Source organism: Melospiza melodia, chromosome 9, assembly GCF_035770615.1.
Source record: "Melospiza melodia melodia isolate bMelMel2 chromosome 9, bMelMel2.pri, whole genome shotgun sequence".
In the NCBI taxonomy this organism is placed as follows: Eukaryota; Metazoa; Chordata; class Aves; order Passeriformes; family Passerellidae; genus Melospiza; species Melospiza melodia.
This window is the reverse complement of record NC_086202.1, coordinates 22,158,956-22,175,599: the sequence shown is the minus strand read 5'-3', so window position 1 is coordinate 22,175,599 and position 16,644 is coordinate 22,158,956. Positions and strand designations below refer to the sequence as shown.

At 35.7% G+C, this 16,644-nt stretch overlaps 1 protein-coding gene across 4 annotated transcripts in view; it reads right to left on the bottom strand.

Annotated features, from left to right (window-relative positions):
- Window positions 1–16,644, bottom strand: part of LRMDA (leucine rich melanocyte differentiation associated) — a 641,685-nt gene that overhangs the window by 247,008 nt on the left and 378,033 nt on the right. For all 4 annotated transcript variants that reach the window (XM_063163848.1, XM_063163845.1, XM_063163844.1 and 1 more), the window contains exon 4: window positions 7,981–8,115. In XM_063163848.1, the coding sequence (XP_063019918.1) occupies window positions 7,981–8,115 (135 nt within the window). The remainder of the gene's footprint in view (window positions 1–7,980; window positions 8,116–16,644) is intronic.

Below are 16,644 nucleotides of genomic sequence, written 5' to 3'. Positions count from 1 at the left end.
ATTTGAATTTGGTCCCACCAGAGAGACAAGGTGGCCTTACAGAATACAGATTCCAGCCCAGGATTAAGTGCAGGAGCACACATGGAGAGACTATTTGTGGGAAATATATTTTAAGAATTCCAAGTTCTTATTAGGATTCATCAGTACTATATTCTATTTATCATTTCTACTAGAAGGATAGCAGCTTTCTAGACTCAGAAAAAGACTACTGGCTTCTCACTTGTGGAGGGAGAGAACACAGCAGAGCAAAACCACAGCAAGGCACAACCATGGCAAATCCAAATATCTAATCACCTCAAGCACAAATCATTAAGTCAACCAAATGTGAAGCAGACACTGCAAAGTGAGGGCAATATCAGACTTTTCCTGGCAGGGGGTAGAAAGGTGATGATAATGCTCCCCAGCTTAGCTGCTCTGCATAAACCCCAAGTCAGTCAGAGAGCTGCACCTCATACTGATCCCCTCTGGCACTGGGAGGAAGAAATTAAAGAAATTGAAAACTCTGCATAACATTTTGGAAAAAAAAACCAAAACAACACAAAAAAACCCAATGTTTCAAAAGGTAAAAGTTTATCTTATGATACTGTTGTCAAAACCAGATAAACGTGTGAAAATTACTTCTAAAACCAAGCAAAATTTAATGGTGCAAATAAAGCTTTCCATCAAGTACACCATTCCTCTGAAGCAACACCTTCACAAATTGTTAACAACTTAACTGACAGTACTCAGTTCTGAAATGCTCAGACAATTTAAATGTGAATCCTCAATCTATGGCTCTCAATTATACCAGTAGAAGAAAAAGAGTCACTTCACAAAACAGAACATTTCCTAAGACCATTTTCTTAAACAACAGCTACAGACCTGTGAGACAGACACATTCTCAGACTCATTCCAGCTTTCCTGGCTGCCCTTCCAGTCCTCCCTGGCATTTTGCTGGCCCTTATCTTTCACTGGAGGAGAAGCTATCCATCTTGCATTATTGGCAGAAAAGCTCTGATGACAACAGATTCTTTCAAATGAAGACATGTACAGAAGGAAACAATATGTCAAGAGTGAAGAAGAGTGAAGCTAAAAATGAGTAAAGACACCCACTAAGTGTAGGGTGAGAAAAGATGAATATTCAGGTGAAGAAAACATCGGTATTAGAAAATCAGCAAATGTTTAATGATGGAATGAAATATGCCATTGAAAAGCAGGCTGCAACAAAAATGACAACAGAAAAAGACAGCACTGTCATCTATGCTGACTTTGGATCACAGCCCTAATGTCAGTCTCTCAATCATTTCAAAAGAGCTTAAAATTATAATAGCATTTCTTGATACAAATGTATTTTTGTATTTTTAATCCATCCTGACTGCATTTCAAAAAACAGAATTAGCACTAGTACTTGTCAATTCCAGAAACAAAACCAAAAAACCCTACCCACACAAATGAAACAGCAAACTACTCCACAAGTCACAGTTTGGGGTTGGTTCTTTTTTTCAAACTTGCACTCCTTAAGCAGAGCAAATACTAAAAAGTAGGTACCATTAATATTATCCCACTGGTAGAAGGAGGGTATAGGTGCAATTAATTATTTTAAAATGTGATTAAAAATGGAATCTCATTTATTAATATTCTTTTTACAAAATGTGAGATAAAAGGTAACTATGCTATTTGAAAATAATGCAATGCATTCATATTAAACGGCTGAGGAAAATAGCAAGCTTCCTGGATTTATTTTAGCTAGAAATATGAAGATGCAGCTTCAATCTAAATGTAACACAAGTTTGCCATAAAAAATACAGGAAAGGATTACCAAAGCCTGGGAATGAACACTCTACAATATCAATTCAACCCTTGTAAATTTAATCCAGGGTTATTTGTTGCACAAAATCTCTTTACTGTGATGTATGACTTAGTTACTAAGGTTATCACAGCAGTATCCTAAAGTTGCATAGTACATAAAACATTTCGGTTAACAATGCAGGGAGGTTAACTCCCACAGATAACCTACTATCAGAGGGTTAGAGCAGATGACATGCCTCTGTCAGCTCTCAGGAGCTATTGATGGTTCAATCAGTTTGTTTTGAAGGTAAAGTACAACAAAAGGGCACTAAACTTATTCAAACTGTCAACAGGGACTATGGAATGTTGCTTGCAGGTAAGTAATTTTGGGTGTTTTAAGACTATTATCAAACACCAATGGCTGCAGAAAAAGACAGCTACTAATAACACAGAACACAGCCATCATAAAATACTTTATGGCAGGCACTGGGACCCATAAATTGCATGACACATTGCACCTGTTTCAGACTTGTAAAATCACTAGTTAAAAGCATACTAGTTAATGAAGAAAGATCCATCTACTCAATTCTACATTTAGTTTACAAAGGTTTATTTAGATTGGAAGTTGGGGGGCAGGGTCTTTCTATTCCTCCTTTCTTTTTCTTAATAATTTTAAAACTTAGATCTGCTCCATGTGTTCTGTAGCAGCTATTACTGGGTTTTTACACCTTTGTTGTGATGTGAAAAAAGGTTATTATCTTCAGTGATGAGGATAAAGGTGAGATTCAAAGAGAGAAAAGTAAAAAGTAGACACACCAGGAAGGTGCTTACTTATCCACTTATCATTGCCTGTAAACTGATCATCTAATTCCGAATGGATTAAAGAAATTATTTATTAAGTAAAGTTGCACCTTCTTTTGTTCAGAATCATCTGCCCCATCTTGCCTTTTGGCATGGGTGCCATCAGTCTCATGAAAATAAACTCATAACAGGTGTTCATCATACCAACAGGACCACTCAGGTATGGAAAACCATTACAGAATATAAAATTTAATGTTATTTACATCTTAGTTTAGTAAAAATTACAATAAAGATTAAAAACTCATTTACCAATTTTGTATGGGCTGCATGCAATAAACATCATTTTAAGACTTTTCCTAGAGACTTGCCAGGATATTGGAAAAAAGGCATATTTGCAAACCCTTCTGCTGAACCTTTAGTCAAAGACTATTGTAAGAACTAGATTCTGTATAGTATTCCAGTTTGTACTGTAATTAACAAAACCTGGAACATAAAACTGTATTATATGCATCAATATTTAATTAAAAAAAAAAACTGCTGTGAAAAATTGAGAAATATCTCCCAACAAGAATGCAGAAGTATCCAACTCTACCTGTATCATACCGGCTCTGTTTCAGAAAGTGTTTACTTTCATTTTTCTGTTTTCTGTGCTATTATATTTCCTTAACAATCACAAAACATAAATAATATGCCTACTTCAAACTTTGAAGGACTGATTATGCTCTCAGTTACATTATTATAAACTAGAAAAAAATAAGTAATCCGAAGTCGGCTAAGTTAGATCAGCATTTAAACGGGGAAAGACAAAGAAAAGGAATCAGAAGAATTGAAACATGTTTACGACAGTGAACTACTGTCATAAACACTATGTTCTGTGATTGTTTCTTCTGCACTCCCAAAAAATTTACCTTTCTACCCCCAAACAGCATATAGCTGGCTACAGAATTTCCTCTGTAACAAAAGCATTTGTTAAATACACAGATAAGGAAGACAGGTCATAAACTTAAACCAGCATCTTCCAGAAGAGAGGGCAGGATGTTGGCATGAGGTTTGTTAGAGGATACATGAGACCCTGAGCAGCCTTGGCACTGTTTGGTGATGACCATGTAATTCTGAGGGGCTTGCAAGTCATGCAGAAATCCACACCACTTCCCAATATTTTAACACACTCTGCTCTTCTTCAGTGTAGCAAACTCTGTGAATTAGAAAAATCTTTCTCTACATATGTAACAGTAATTAGAGTTTTGCCTCAATTTACTGTGTTAGTACAAACCAATTGGGTATTATGTACTTCGATTTATTTGGCTGAACAAAAGCATGGTAATTGTTCTTGCTCATGAGCCCTTCCAGTGGCTATCCTCAGATGGACCTTGTGTGGCCATTTGATGTCCTGCAAGCACACTTTTCCTTCCAGGTACTGGTGGGATGACAAGGCTTCACTCAAACACTGAAGCAGCACAGGTTCATAGATTATACAGATGTAAGGGAATACCCTTATCATCTAATTAAGTTCATAAAGAACATACAAAGAATGACTACAGGCTTCAATCCCTCCTGCTTAAAGAGAGCCTCAACAGTAAGTTCACTGGTACTCATCATTATGTATATTAACATTATTTTCATTACAGAGTGAGGACTTCTAGTCTGCTACTACTTAATGAATATATATATATTTATATCACCGTCCAAATACAAGACTATTTAAAATAGAAAAGCAAATCCTGTAGCAATTAAAAAAATAAATAAAACAAAAAACCACAATAAAACAAAATGAAACTGCAAGAACACTGAAAATGCTAGAAGACTCATAATTTCACACAATCAAAACTGTGGGATGGGAATAGCTGTTTTAGTTTGAAAAGTTAATCCATCCAAAGCACATGCACTTCCTTTCTTGCTGTTTTATCTTAAGAGGACTTCATAAGGTTATCATCATTTGCTCCCCCAGCCAAAGATAGCATATCTAGTACATGTACTTTTAAGCTAATTTAAAATAAACTCCAGCATTTGTTTCCACTTGCCCTTGTTTCCATGTCAACAGCATTTAATGAATGCATCATTACAGGAAATGTCAATAAGGAGCAGAGAAGAATGAACAAGCACGGAAAACTTCACACATGGCATGAATTCTTCACAATCATATCGCTTTAATGAAAATAGGTGAGGTCACCTGCAGAATTCACAAATGCTTTGTAATACATTGTGACCCAGATGATTTTTCACAGTTCACTAACACCACGTTTGAAGTTTTCTCTGCAAACAATGCACCCACAGGACTGACCAACTGTGAGTACAACAGCAGCAACCTGCAATTACTGTGTTGACTTCTGCTACTTTGATCTCTGGGTCATGACCTTTGTTTTCCTGCAATCTTCAAAGCAGAGACTGGAGACTAGGTTATTTTAGAGGACTCTGTTTTGCAATCCATTTTTCTGTGTTTCTTGCTTCCTATTGTAGCCAAAAGCTTTTAAATTTTCCTATCACCACTACATATGAGATATTCTGCTTTCCCTTGCCCTCACCACCAAAATATACCTTTGCAAAATACTAACCCAAATATAGAAAGCTTCAAAAATAAGATAAAGAGAACTTAAAGATTATTCTTAATACTAAGAAACTAAAGCCATGATAACAGGGATGGAAAAAAAAACATGAGTCTTTAAAATGAACCAAACAGGTTTGCTCATAAAAATATCACAGAAGGGAACGTCCCATTTTCATTTTTTTGTCCAAGCAAAAATTCCAATAACCCAGAGATTTTTTCATCAATTTTTTTCCTACACATTTTAAATATAAGAAGGAATAGCAGGGATGGCAAAAAAAAACTTTTCTTCTTCCCTAAAAAAATCTGATTCAAAAGTTGCTATAGTTCTTAGACAAACAATAACTATTTTGAGAAAAAAACCACAATAGTATTTCAGCATAAAATGTAGTTTTAATGTAAGTCTATGAAAGAGCTCTAGTAATGAAATTATAGGAATGGTATACCAATGGATCATCTGAAGAAATAGATCATCATTTCTTGACCAAAAGCATACTTTTGTGTATTTTTCAAGTATTTTTGATAAAACCTAATCATTTTTAAAGTAAATAATATTACTTTTAACCTCTGTTTTTATGATCATTGTGAATTACTGGACCTTGAATTTTCAAATAAATGATCTTCCACATTTTTTAACATTAAGATTTTGGGGGGGTTAACAGATCTTTTCAGTTTGTTGGAATTAGAAGATTAAGTAAAGCTTTGATTTCTAGCACCTTTCTCTTTCTGGTTGAGGAATTAAATAGCCTGAACTCTAATTGAACTCAGTAGGAACAAAATTAAAGCTCAATGAAAAATGAAGCTCTGGTTCCAATGGTCAGTGCAAAAATTTACAAAAAGAAGTTCCCATTGAGAACAAAACAAAGCTAGTTGTAGCTATGGAGAAGCACAATGTTTTCATAATTCAAGTTTTTACATAATTCAACTTCACATGAATGTAATCTCTTGATGGTTTCTGATAAATTTCTAAAAAAAATCTTAGGGAAAAAAAAGCTATTTCAAACCATTAAAAAATGCTGAAATTGGAAGATAGAAGTTGTGTTCAAGATGCTTAGAATGCATATCAAAAACTCTGGATTAGCTACTCAGAGTAAAGTAGAAGAGTACTTGTAATCAGTTCCATCATGTAGGTGATATATATTCCCCTAAAGATAGGCAAATAGATCAATTGATTGATCCCTGGTTTTGGGTTTTGAGTCTAATGCTGTCTAGCAAATACATTTCATATAATGCAACAAATAATAATGGAAAAGGATCAGGAAACTTCCATTATAGCAGCAGAACCATAAATCATTCAACTAATTAGAAGCCCATTCTTCTTGCTTAAAATTACTTCAATCAACCTAGTTTATACGGAAAAAAGATCCAGGGTTTTGAAAAATTGAGAGGAAATAAAATGGAAACAATGTTGCAGTTTCCAGCAAATATATAAATAGAATCCTTTCACATTTTGACACAGTGGTTTACCACGATGAGACCTGAAACTACCTTGACCTCTCTGAAATCAACATTTTTGCATTGAAATGAAACAAGGGACGTGCTTGTTTTGATGTATGGCTCTGTGACATATTATAAATATTACATCACATAACCACAGAGGATGTCAATCAATAGAAATTTTTTCAGAGAGCACTAAATGAACCATGGGTTCTTGCCTCTGAATGGCTCCTTTAACATACTACTTTTGCTTAAATGATTAATAGGAGACATATTGTCAGAAAACATACTTAAAGTGAAAAACAGTAAACTGTAGAAATATCATTCATTTTTTAAGCAATTTTCTAGAGCACATGTCACATAAATTTACATAGAGACAGCACTATTATAGTCTTGTAAGCTGGATAGTAGGCATACCTTCCACTTAAGTGTGAAAGCAATGGGAAAATATTTTATTAAACCTAGGCTGCTCTACTCCGTGAAAACAAAAACGCTAAGCTGGATTCAAAAGTGGAATCATTAAAAGGTGAAAGTGTGACAATCTAGAAAGCCTCTTCAAAAATTTGAAACAAACTAAAAAGTATATGTGCACATCTGGGACAGTAGAGCTGCTGCTTAACCTTCACCATTTCTGAATGCAACAAATTCAAGGCCATAAATTCCCCATAAAACTGCTCTGAAAATTACATCACTTAGCAGACATTCCATAAGTTATGGAACTATATTCATAACCATCATCAGTTATGAGTATTTCTGGAGTTTTTTAAAATAATCCTTACAACTTTTAGCAACATTTCAGTTGGACTTATAGTATTTTACCAAGTCTCCATATTAAATTTCAGGTAACCTCTAGTGTAATCTAGCTCACTGATATTACATTATAAAGATAGTTTAAAGATAGTTTGGGGTTTTTTCATTAGAATGTAACTGCTCTGAGTGAAGCAGCACAATATAGGAGGAGTCATTTATTCTGTGTTAATAGCGGCTTGATAACTACAGCAGATGCAAAGTAGCACCATATCAAACTTGAGCAGAAGACAAGGCAACTGGCTCAGTGGAGTGATTTTTTTTCTTTTTTTTATTGCCTTTCACCCTTAGTATATGCAAACCTTACCTTATCTTGGCCTTAAAGAAGGAAGTGCCTTGAGTAGGGGTATACGAATATTCACACTCAGGAAATCCTGTGCACACCTGCTCGACTCAGAGCTGTGCTATACAGCACTGAAATGTCTCTCGAAACAGGGTTCCTGAGTATGGTCTCACTGAATTTGGGGCCACTCAAATGCCCACGTGTTTCATGGCAGAACATTACAATGCTTTCAGAATAGAGTAGGTGTTTGTTTGAGACTCTGGCTTGACTGTAGTTTAGTATTTTTCCAGTAGTAAAACAAAAACTTTCACACCTTATCACATCTACAAATGAAAACACTAACCTGTATCTCTGGTAGTCATCTTCATCCTTTTCTTTGCAGACCAGTTCATTTGGGCAAGCAATGTTTCCAAGCAAACTGAGATACTGTAGTGAGGGCACAACTTCAGCCAAATGGTCCAAAAGGCTTTCTAATTCTGTTATGTGTCAAAGGTAGTGGGTTAAGGCTTCAATGACATTAATGAAAAAAGCATTTGGAGTTGCATCACTGCTGATTTAAACATACATTTCAATAACTGACAATCAAATTTAGTATGGCATTCAGGAAAATGTCACATTAATTGTTCCAAGGGCAAACAGGGATAAACTTCAGTCAGTTTTTTGGCATGGAATGAAAGAATTGGGCTGTTTTGTCATTCTTTTCTCCGCCTTTCTTTCCTAGGTGGTTCACTACAAAACATTAAAACTTTGACAAAATGATGGATGCTGTGTGGTAAAATGGCTAGCAATTGCTGGAGCCATGAAACTTTTCCAGCATGGAAACAAACAGTTAGTTTCACAGCACATTCATCACTAATATATTCAGTCCACTGGAAAATGAGTTAAAAAAAAAAAAAGAAAAAGAAAAAGAAAAAAGTCAAACCACAACAACCCAGGTTCACTCCCAGCATATAAACGCTTTGAGTGTCACAGCAACACATTTGTAACTACTCAATTAGGATATGCCAATTAATGCTTTATTAAGTGCAACTTAAAGACTTCAGTGTTACAAATACTTTATATGTGAAGTTTTAAAGTCTTGTAAAGCATAAAATTTTTCATTAAAAGAGGCTCTTATTTTGATGCACGTGAGGCTTTTTAACTTAACTGTATTTCTGGGAACATAAATAAGAAGGGTACACCTTCATTATTGTAAACCAGAATAAAACAAACAAGCAAACAAAGGTTAAACTGTCTTTAACCATTGCAGTACTGGAAATCACGTTAGGATTAAGCCTAACAACAATATTCAACCATTTGCACTTCAATTTGTTAACTGATGAACTAACTATTTTGTTGTTATGGCCTAGTATGACAATCTTTAAGACTTGAAATATACATTCTAATTTACTTCAATTTATATACAAAGATATTGCTGTGATTCTCAAAAAATATGCCGTGCATGTGTGTGTGAAAGCTTTCCAATATTTAAAGATCAACTGACTTAAACAAGAGTAATAATTATGCAAAACCATTAAAGGATATTTCATTGCTCTGTTTTTATTCCTTCCTGCTGTTAGAGACAAACTATTGTTTTAAATCCTCAGTTCACTTTTGCTGCTATTATTTATACTTGATTTATGTGTTTCTGTTATCTTTGTTATTTTTAGCTGATGGAATTTACTTTATTTCTTCACCCCAATATCTTAAGGGCAACAGAAGCAATACAGAATGGAGAAAACAGCTTCATTTTTAAAAATGTGGTCCGTGTTTTGTAAGCCTGAAATTTTAGTTTAATTTCCAAACACACATGAAGATCATGCCAACAATTAATAATCCTAATATATAAAAATCAATGTACCTACACCCATAGTCAGTGTTCTGTTCCATAAAATCTAAAGAGTCATACTTAAATATTTTGTATGAGTGAGGAAAATGAAGGTTTGAAATAAGATGTACTAATTCATTGAAAAGATAGGAATGCTAACTTTCAATTTGGCTAAGCCACATTACAGAATGTTTTATACTAGTAATTAATCTACCAAACCCCAAGAAAAAATTATCTTTTTGTAGTACCATACCAATTGTTAGCTAGGATCAATTACCAATCCAGACTTGTTGCTCATTTTCATACCTGGACCTTAAGCTCACACATAAACTTTTTCATGGCTCTTTCAGGAAGTATGTGACTGTGATGGGAAACTCACAAACTGTTTTTCCACACATGTTCAAGTGTGGAAAAGGCCTTTTAAAAGTTTCCGAAGGCTGTTAGAGAAGTGCTTGAACCTGGCACCCTCCCTCAGCCAGGAGCAACACTTAATTTCTCCCAGCATTGCTTAAGTTGCAAAAAGGCTCCCTGAGAGAAATGGTTTATTATTACAAAAGACAGTTATTGCCATAACAGCAATCACACATGGGAGGTTAGCTATTGCAAGGCTTTGATTGTATCTGGTAATTTCCTATCAAAAGGAAAAAAAAAAACAAAAACATAAAAATAACACCCCAACAACAATAACAACATAAAAAACCAAGCCATTCAAAATGCTTGCTTCTTTTATGAAGTAAACATGCAGGACTTTTGCGTCTCAGTTCAGCAGAGGTATTTCTTGTGTAAAGCTGTTCTCCCCAGAAGTTTGCTGAATGTGGAGCATGACAGGTATTCTAACTCCCATCTGAACATGCAGCCTTCAAGGCAAATGCAAAATGTATTTAGAAATGTAATGAAAAGCAGTGTCAGCTTAGATATGCACAAAGTGTAAGACTGCACCTCCAAAGCCTATGGAAAGCAAAAGAGAGAGACCATATTCACCAAGAATTTTAGGTAAATAACAGGAGGTGATAATCTGCATTTCAAAAATCTAAATCTCTCCAGTTTGGAAGTTAGTGTCTATCTAATAATATATCTAAACCCTGAGCATTTATTTTCAGATGCAAAAACACTCCCTAAAAAGTATCTCATACAAGAGAATTAGCAGTAACATCATAAATAAAATAATTAATGTTTGTCTTCTTTAGGACTTAGATATCTTTTCTTATCCCTCTTAAAAACAAAATGCAAGGTACAGATTGATTTTCCAACAAGTCTTATTCTCCTAACACCACAGTTATTTTTTACAAAGCATGTACAAAAAACCCCCCAAAACACTATATCCTGTTAAAATTCTCATGACTAAATATTTCTCAAAGATAACTCATAAGTCATGGTGCACTTCTAGTGTAGTGTTCAGTTAATTAGCATGTCAAATACTTATTTAAATCACAATACTGCAACTATATGATGCCATCAAAAGCATCATGTCTTTCTAGAACAATGCTAGGAAAATATGGAGAGAGAAAATCAAAGCAAATCTGAAATTTTATTGCCAGCTCCATTTTTATGGTTTATTGTTCCAGTCCAAGCAGTGCCATATTGGTGCAATCAGAGCCAAAGAGCTGCAAAATCCTGCTGTGCCACTTCTAAGACCAATTTCAGCTCCATTCTCTCCAAAAAAGAAAACCCACAATTAAATCTATGGACAGTGCTAGTGAAAATGTATTTATTTATTTAAAGCTCTGTAAAAATGGCTCTGGACTGATCTAAAGTCAGTGTCACTGATCACCAGGTGAATTTGTAACAGCAATGCCAACACTTACACTATAGTCTACTGTTTGAAAAATGATTTAAAGTACTGCTGTTGTGATAATTAAAAATCCTTAGTGTAGTAATCCATCTCCTAATTCAAGTGCCATCATTACCAGTCTATTAATGCCTCTCTTTCTAACAGACATCAAACAAAAGAAAAACTCTAACAATTAAAATTTTAAAATCATCAGCTCTACAGCACAAAAGCTGTAATATTCTCAGGAATTATACAAGAATGGCTCTCTCCAAAAATGTAACTTGGTCTTCAGGAACACTTAACAGAAACACACTGGACATACTTTAAAATTTCATCCAAAAGACTGTACTAGTTTTAAATTAGGGAAGCATTTAAAAGAACTGGGCATCTCTCACAGATGAACTTTTAAAGCCTCTTCAGACTGTTACAATGTGCATACCACACATGCATATTTAGACTGTTCACAAGCAGACATACACACCAAAAATATCTTACAAATAGGCATGTTCTGACTGGCCTGATTTCACCCTCTCTCTCATACTCAATATCACTGTTTTTGAGGTTCTCTCAAAGGCAGAAAGAACAAGCAAAAGCCGAAAGCAAATGATGTGTCTTCTGTCTCTGGCTAAGAATTAACTGTCTGTGCAAGCCTGTGGCATTTTCATTTGTTTATTTTGCAGAAAATCTTGTAGCCTGAACTAAAATTCTAGTGGCTAGCCAGGACTATGTCCCCTTTCAAACCATTCAAAGATTAGTTCCCAGGGAATATTACATTTGCACAAGGACAAAGTTGTGAACTCTGAGCAGATAGTGCCGCTTGACTTAGTCAGTTTTAGGAAAACCTCACAAGCAGGGACAGTCATTTTGATGCTAAGCTGTGTCTTTTGACAGCAAGCATAGGAAAAGACTATTCTGTTAAACTTCTAAGAGGTTGAATGGATTCACACAGAACCTACTGCATGACATCTTACAAGTTCCTCTATTCCAGACTTCTGTGTTCTTCTATATTCTTTAGCTGCGTCTTTTCTGCAAATTTCCAGGGCAGAGACACTGCATGAACCCTCCATGGAGAGCAATATAAAGATCAGATGCCTTAGGTACTAAGCACTAATGCTGGCCATCCCCAAACATCAGAGCATTTCTTCCTTCCTTACCAGTATTATTGGTATAACCATATTCACACTTGTTCTAGGGAAAAACTGCAGGTCAAACCCATGCAGAAACATAATCTATGCTAAGTTTCTAAATTAATTTACTCTGGCTGAAAAAACTCATACATTTCCTATGTCACCATATAATTACTTTTTACATATACTTTGACATATGCAAGAGAATCTGGAATTTCCTTCTGTTGACTTTTTGTCTGCTAGCAATTATTTTTACTAGTCACACACTCAAATACAGAAAAGTAACCACTCTTGTTCTCTCTCGCAGTGCTTTCCAGGTTGCTCCACCATTATCTTTCAAAAAGTCATTCCACTTCCCCAAAAGAGTTGCAGGAGAACTTTCCAAGTTATTGAACTTCACTGACTACAGCTTTTGGAAGTTCTTGGAAGCAAGGAGGTACAGTAAAGAGCAATCAGCATACATTCAAAATATTTCTGAAATATGTACATGAGAATATCAGGAATATCATTCAGAATTCCAGATCATCACACAGAAAGTCCCCAAACTGTCATTCAAAAGTTTTCTGCCAACTAATCATCTGTCATGCAGTTGCTGCAATCAACCTAACATTAAAACAGCTGAATGACACCTCTACCAGAGTCATAAATGAGCAAGATACCTATACTTATTCCCAGCTGAAACATTTGCTTCAATTAAATTTATCACAAACATGATGTAGCAATCACAAGCTGTTCCACACACAAATAGCCTTGAATCAGAAGTTACCAATTCTGCTCTGAATGCAGTATGAAAAGATCTTTGCCACCTGAACGCTTTTCCATTAGAATGTGCTAGGTCTTCAAGGTTGGATAACCACAGAAATAGCTTGCAATATGCAAATATACATCTCCCTCTTCTCTGTGTGCAATAGGATGTCACACACAGTCATTTGTATGCCACATTCTGGCTTGAACCCTATCTGGTAGGGAGATAGGACCTCGAGATAAGGCCTTGCTCACTGACTTTGAAACCACTTTGCTCAAGAAGAAAAAGGTGCAGAGTGGATGGTAATTAACTAAGTCCATATATCTCATGGAGAGCTTCCTGCATACTGAATATATGGGAAAAAAATCCCATTCTGCCTACTGGAGCAGCATTAGTTTTCTTTATGTAGCTGGAGATGCCAGTGCTCTTAAAGGCATTTTAGAATCCCCATGGTTCCAAGGCTGCAGATAAGACTGCATTTCAATGTTATTAAGTAACAAAGCATCACAAAGACAAAAATAAAGTAGCAGATCACACTTTTTTTAAAAGTTGTGATGTCTGCAGCTCAACTCCTGCAAGCACAGCTGTAGAACAGCATAAGGAATCAGCTGGACTGTGGACTACTTCTCTCTTCCATAGATGTATAGAAGGTGCATAGAGGACTACTTCTCTCCTCCATGATGGCCTTCACATGACTTAATTTTTACTTCAGAAAAGGAATCTACAACAGTCTTCTTTTCTAGAAGAAAGATTCTTGGCTCATTAGCTACACAAGTTCTCTAACATGCCACACAGATTTCACTAAATCCACAGTTGTGGTGTGGAGAACTCAGAAGCCTATGCAGGAAGAGTTCTGCACCACTTCAGCTGTCTGTTTAGAGGGATTGGGGAACCACGCATTATGGGAGAAATTTTGTATCTTTAAAGTATTCACTCAATATAAACATCAAGTCTTCAGCAGTTAATATAATGAGGTTCTGGTCAGACTGGGACTTGTGTCTTCAGGCACTTGAGAACAATTTAGGAACAAGCACAGAGGCAAAATAAATTACCATCTATAGTTTTGGTGATAAGCAAATCTGTAAATATTAGAGATTATTATGAGACCTGTGTGAAGACAAATTATTCCAGAAGTACTTACTGGTATGTTGTTCAGTTGAGGTACTTAATATATGCTGTTTTCAAAGACTCAAGAACATATAATACCTAAGTCTGAATCAGCTCCTCTTGCCATAAGAAATGTACATACTATTATGGACGTTCTGCCCGGTTCTAGATTTCCCATGGTATGAAATATTTTGTTTTTTCCCTAAACTTTTCAAAACCTAGAAATATAGTCAATTATAAAACCACAGAATATGTTAGTTTTAAGGGACCCACAATAATGATTAGATTCAACTCCTGACCCTGCACAGAACATCCCCAAGAGTCACACCTTGTGTCTGAGAGCATTGTCCAATTGCTCCATGAGCTCTCTCAGGCTGGTGCTGTGACCATTGCCCCGGGGAGCTGTTCCAGTGCCCAACCACCCTCTGGTGAAGAACCATTTCCAACCTAAACCTCCCCTGACTCAGCTTCAGGCCATTCTCTGGGGTCCTGTCACGGTCACCCCAGAGCAGAGATCAGTGTCTGCCCATTCTCTTCCCCTCAGAGGAAGCTGTAACTGCAGTGAGGTCTGTCCTCAGTCTCCTCCTGTCCAGGCTGAACAGACCAAGGGACCCCAGCTGCCATTCAGCTTCCTCTCAAGCCCTTCACCGTCCTCATGGCCCTCCTCCCTGTGTGCTACATTTACATTCAACACCTTTTCCTCAAGAAATTTTAGTACCAGCTCCTCAAAAGTATATAAAATGTATGTTAAATATAACGCTTACTGGACTAAGGGGAGACATGGAGTTTCACTACAAAGAATTACGGATCTGGTTCATTATCAGACTTGTCTGTTTAGAAATGAGGCAGTGAACAGCTTCTAATTTTCAGCATACTGGCATGAATATATATATATATATATATATATATATGTATATAAAATATATACATATATTTGACAAACTTTTGATAGTTTGTCAAATTTTAAAGCTGCCCATTTGAGTAGTTTTGACAAATAATATCAAGATTGAAATGTAAAGGAAATTGAAAAGTCCATACTATATTGTTCCATACCGATCCAGATCAGCACAGTGAAAAGGCACAAATCCTAACACTGCTATAACACCCACAGAGAAATAAATCTATTTACAAGTTTCCTGACTGATTCGTAGTGTCTAGTCAACACACTTAAAAGGAGAAATGAGGCTTCCCATTACAAGAATAGAGACTGCAGTCATAAGTCCTCCTCCAGAAGCAGCTTCCCATCTACCCCCATCCATCCTGATCTGCACTGCTTTTTGCTGTCCACTGTATGTGAGAAAGAAACTATGTTTCCCAAAGTAAATCAGACTTTTAAAACAATAATGAAAAAAATAACTATATACACAAAATAAAGCATGTTAGATACATAATCCAACACTGCACAGTGTTGAGGACTCTCCTTTAGGTATTTCCATTATATAGACTGCATTTTATAAGACTTTAAACAGATTATACATTACAGAAAAGTTGAGCGGTAACACATTTTTTTAATTGTTATATTTTAATTTACTCCTTCTACTTGTAGCAGAAAAATTGGTAGTGGCCTGACTGTAACTGAAATAGGCAACCAGAAGAAAAAAATACCAGGTGATTGTTCTTAGTCTTTGCCTGATTTAGAGATAAGCTTTCATATTTGTACAGTATCCTGACATTATGTTAGGAGGGCCCAAATGTTATTTACACATGCAATGCCACACAATAAGTGAACCATGCAAAAGGAGTAGAAAGCTCTTATCAGAACTATCAAAACAGGATATGGATCAAAATGAAGCCAGAATAAAAGGAGAGAAGAGTACAGTTATATTAAGAGATACTCAGGAAAGCTCTCATATGTGTTCTAAAGTTTACATGTAATCCAATTTTCAAAGGGGTCAGTTTGGCCTTTTGTTTATCTTCATCTCTCACTCACTCTTTCTCTGTATATATTTATGTATACATGGCAATATTCCACCCACTGAAGTTTTATTTCAGATCAGTATTCTTTGTTCAGTTGTGTCCTATATATAGGGCTACTGTTGTATACTGAACAATCTTTTCTGTGATGTATTTCATTATCCTATTAAATGTACATTTTTTTTCTTAACATTTTTGAAGAATTCTATAGAGGAATAATTCATTAAAAGAAGTGATTCAGGTTCAAATAAGACCTTTTTCAAACACTGCATTAACATGGAGGAGAGGAATCTGGAAGGTCTCTGTGCTTTTGTAGACTGATGTGTCCTCCCTACAAGAGATCACTGCTCCCCAGGGCTCAGGATGTTAGTGATGGACAGCAGTGAATTTTTCTTCTCTGGGCAGTTTGTATACAATAGGTGTTGTACAACTATTTCTGCAACTCCTCTATTAAGTTATATGTAACACACTACAAAATGCATATATATCATTTCTACAACCTAGGTACTTCAATATTCTCAAAGCTCTAACTTCAT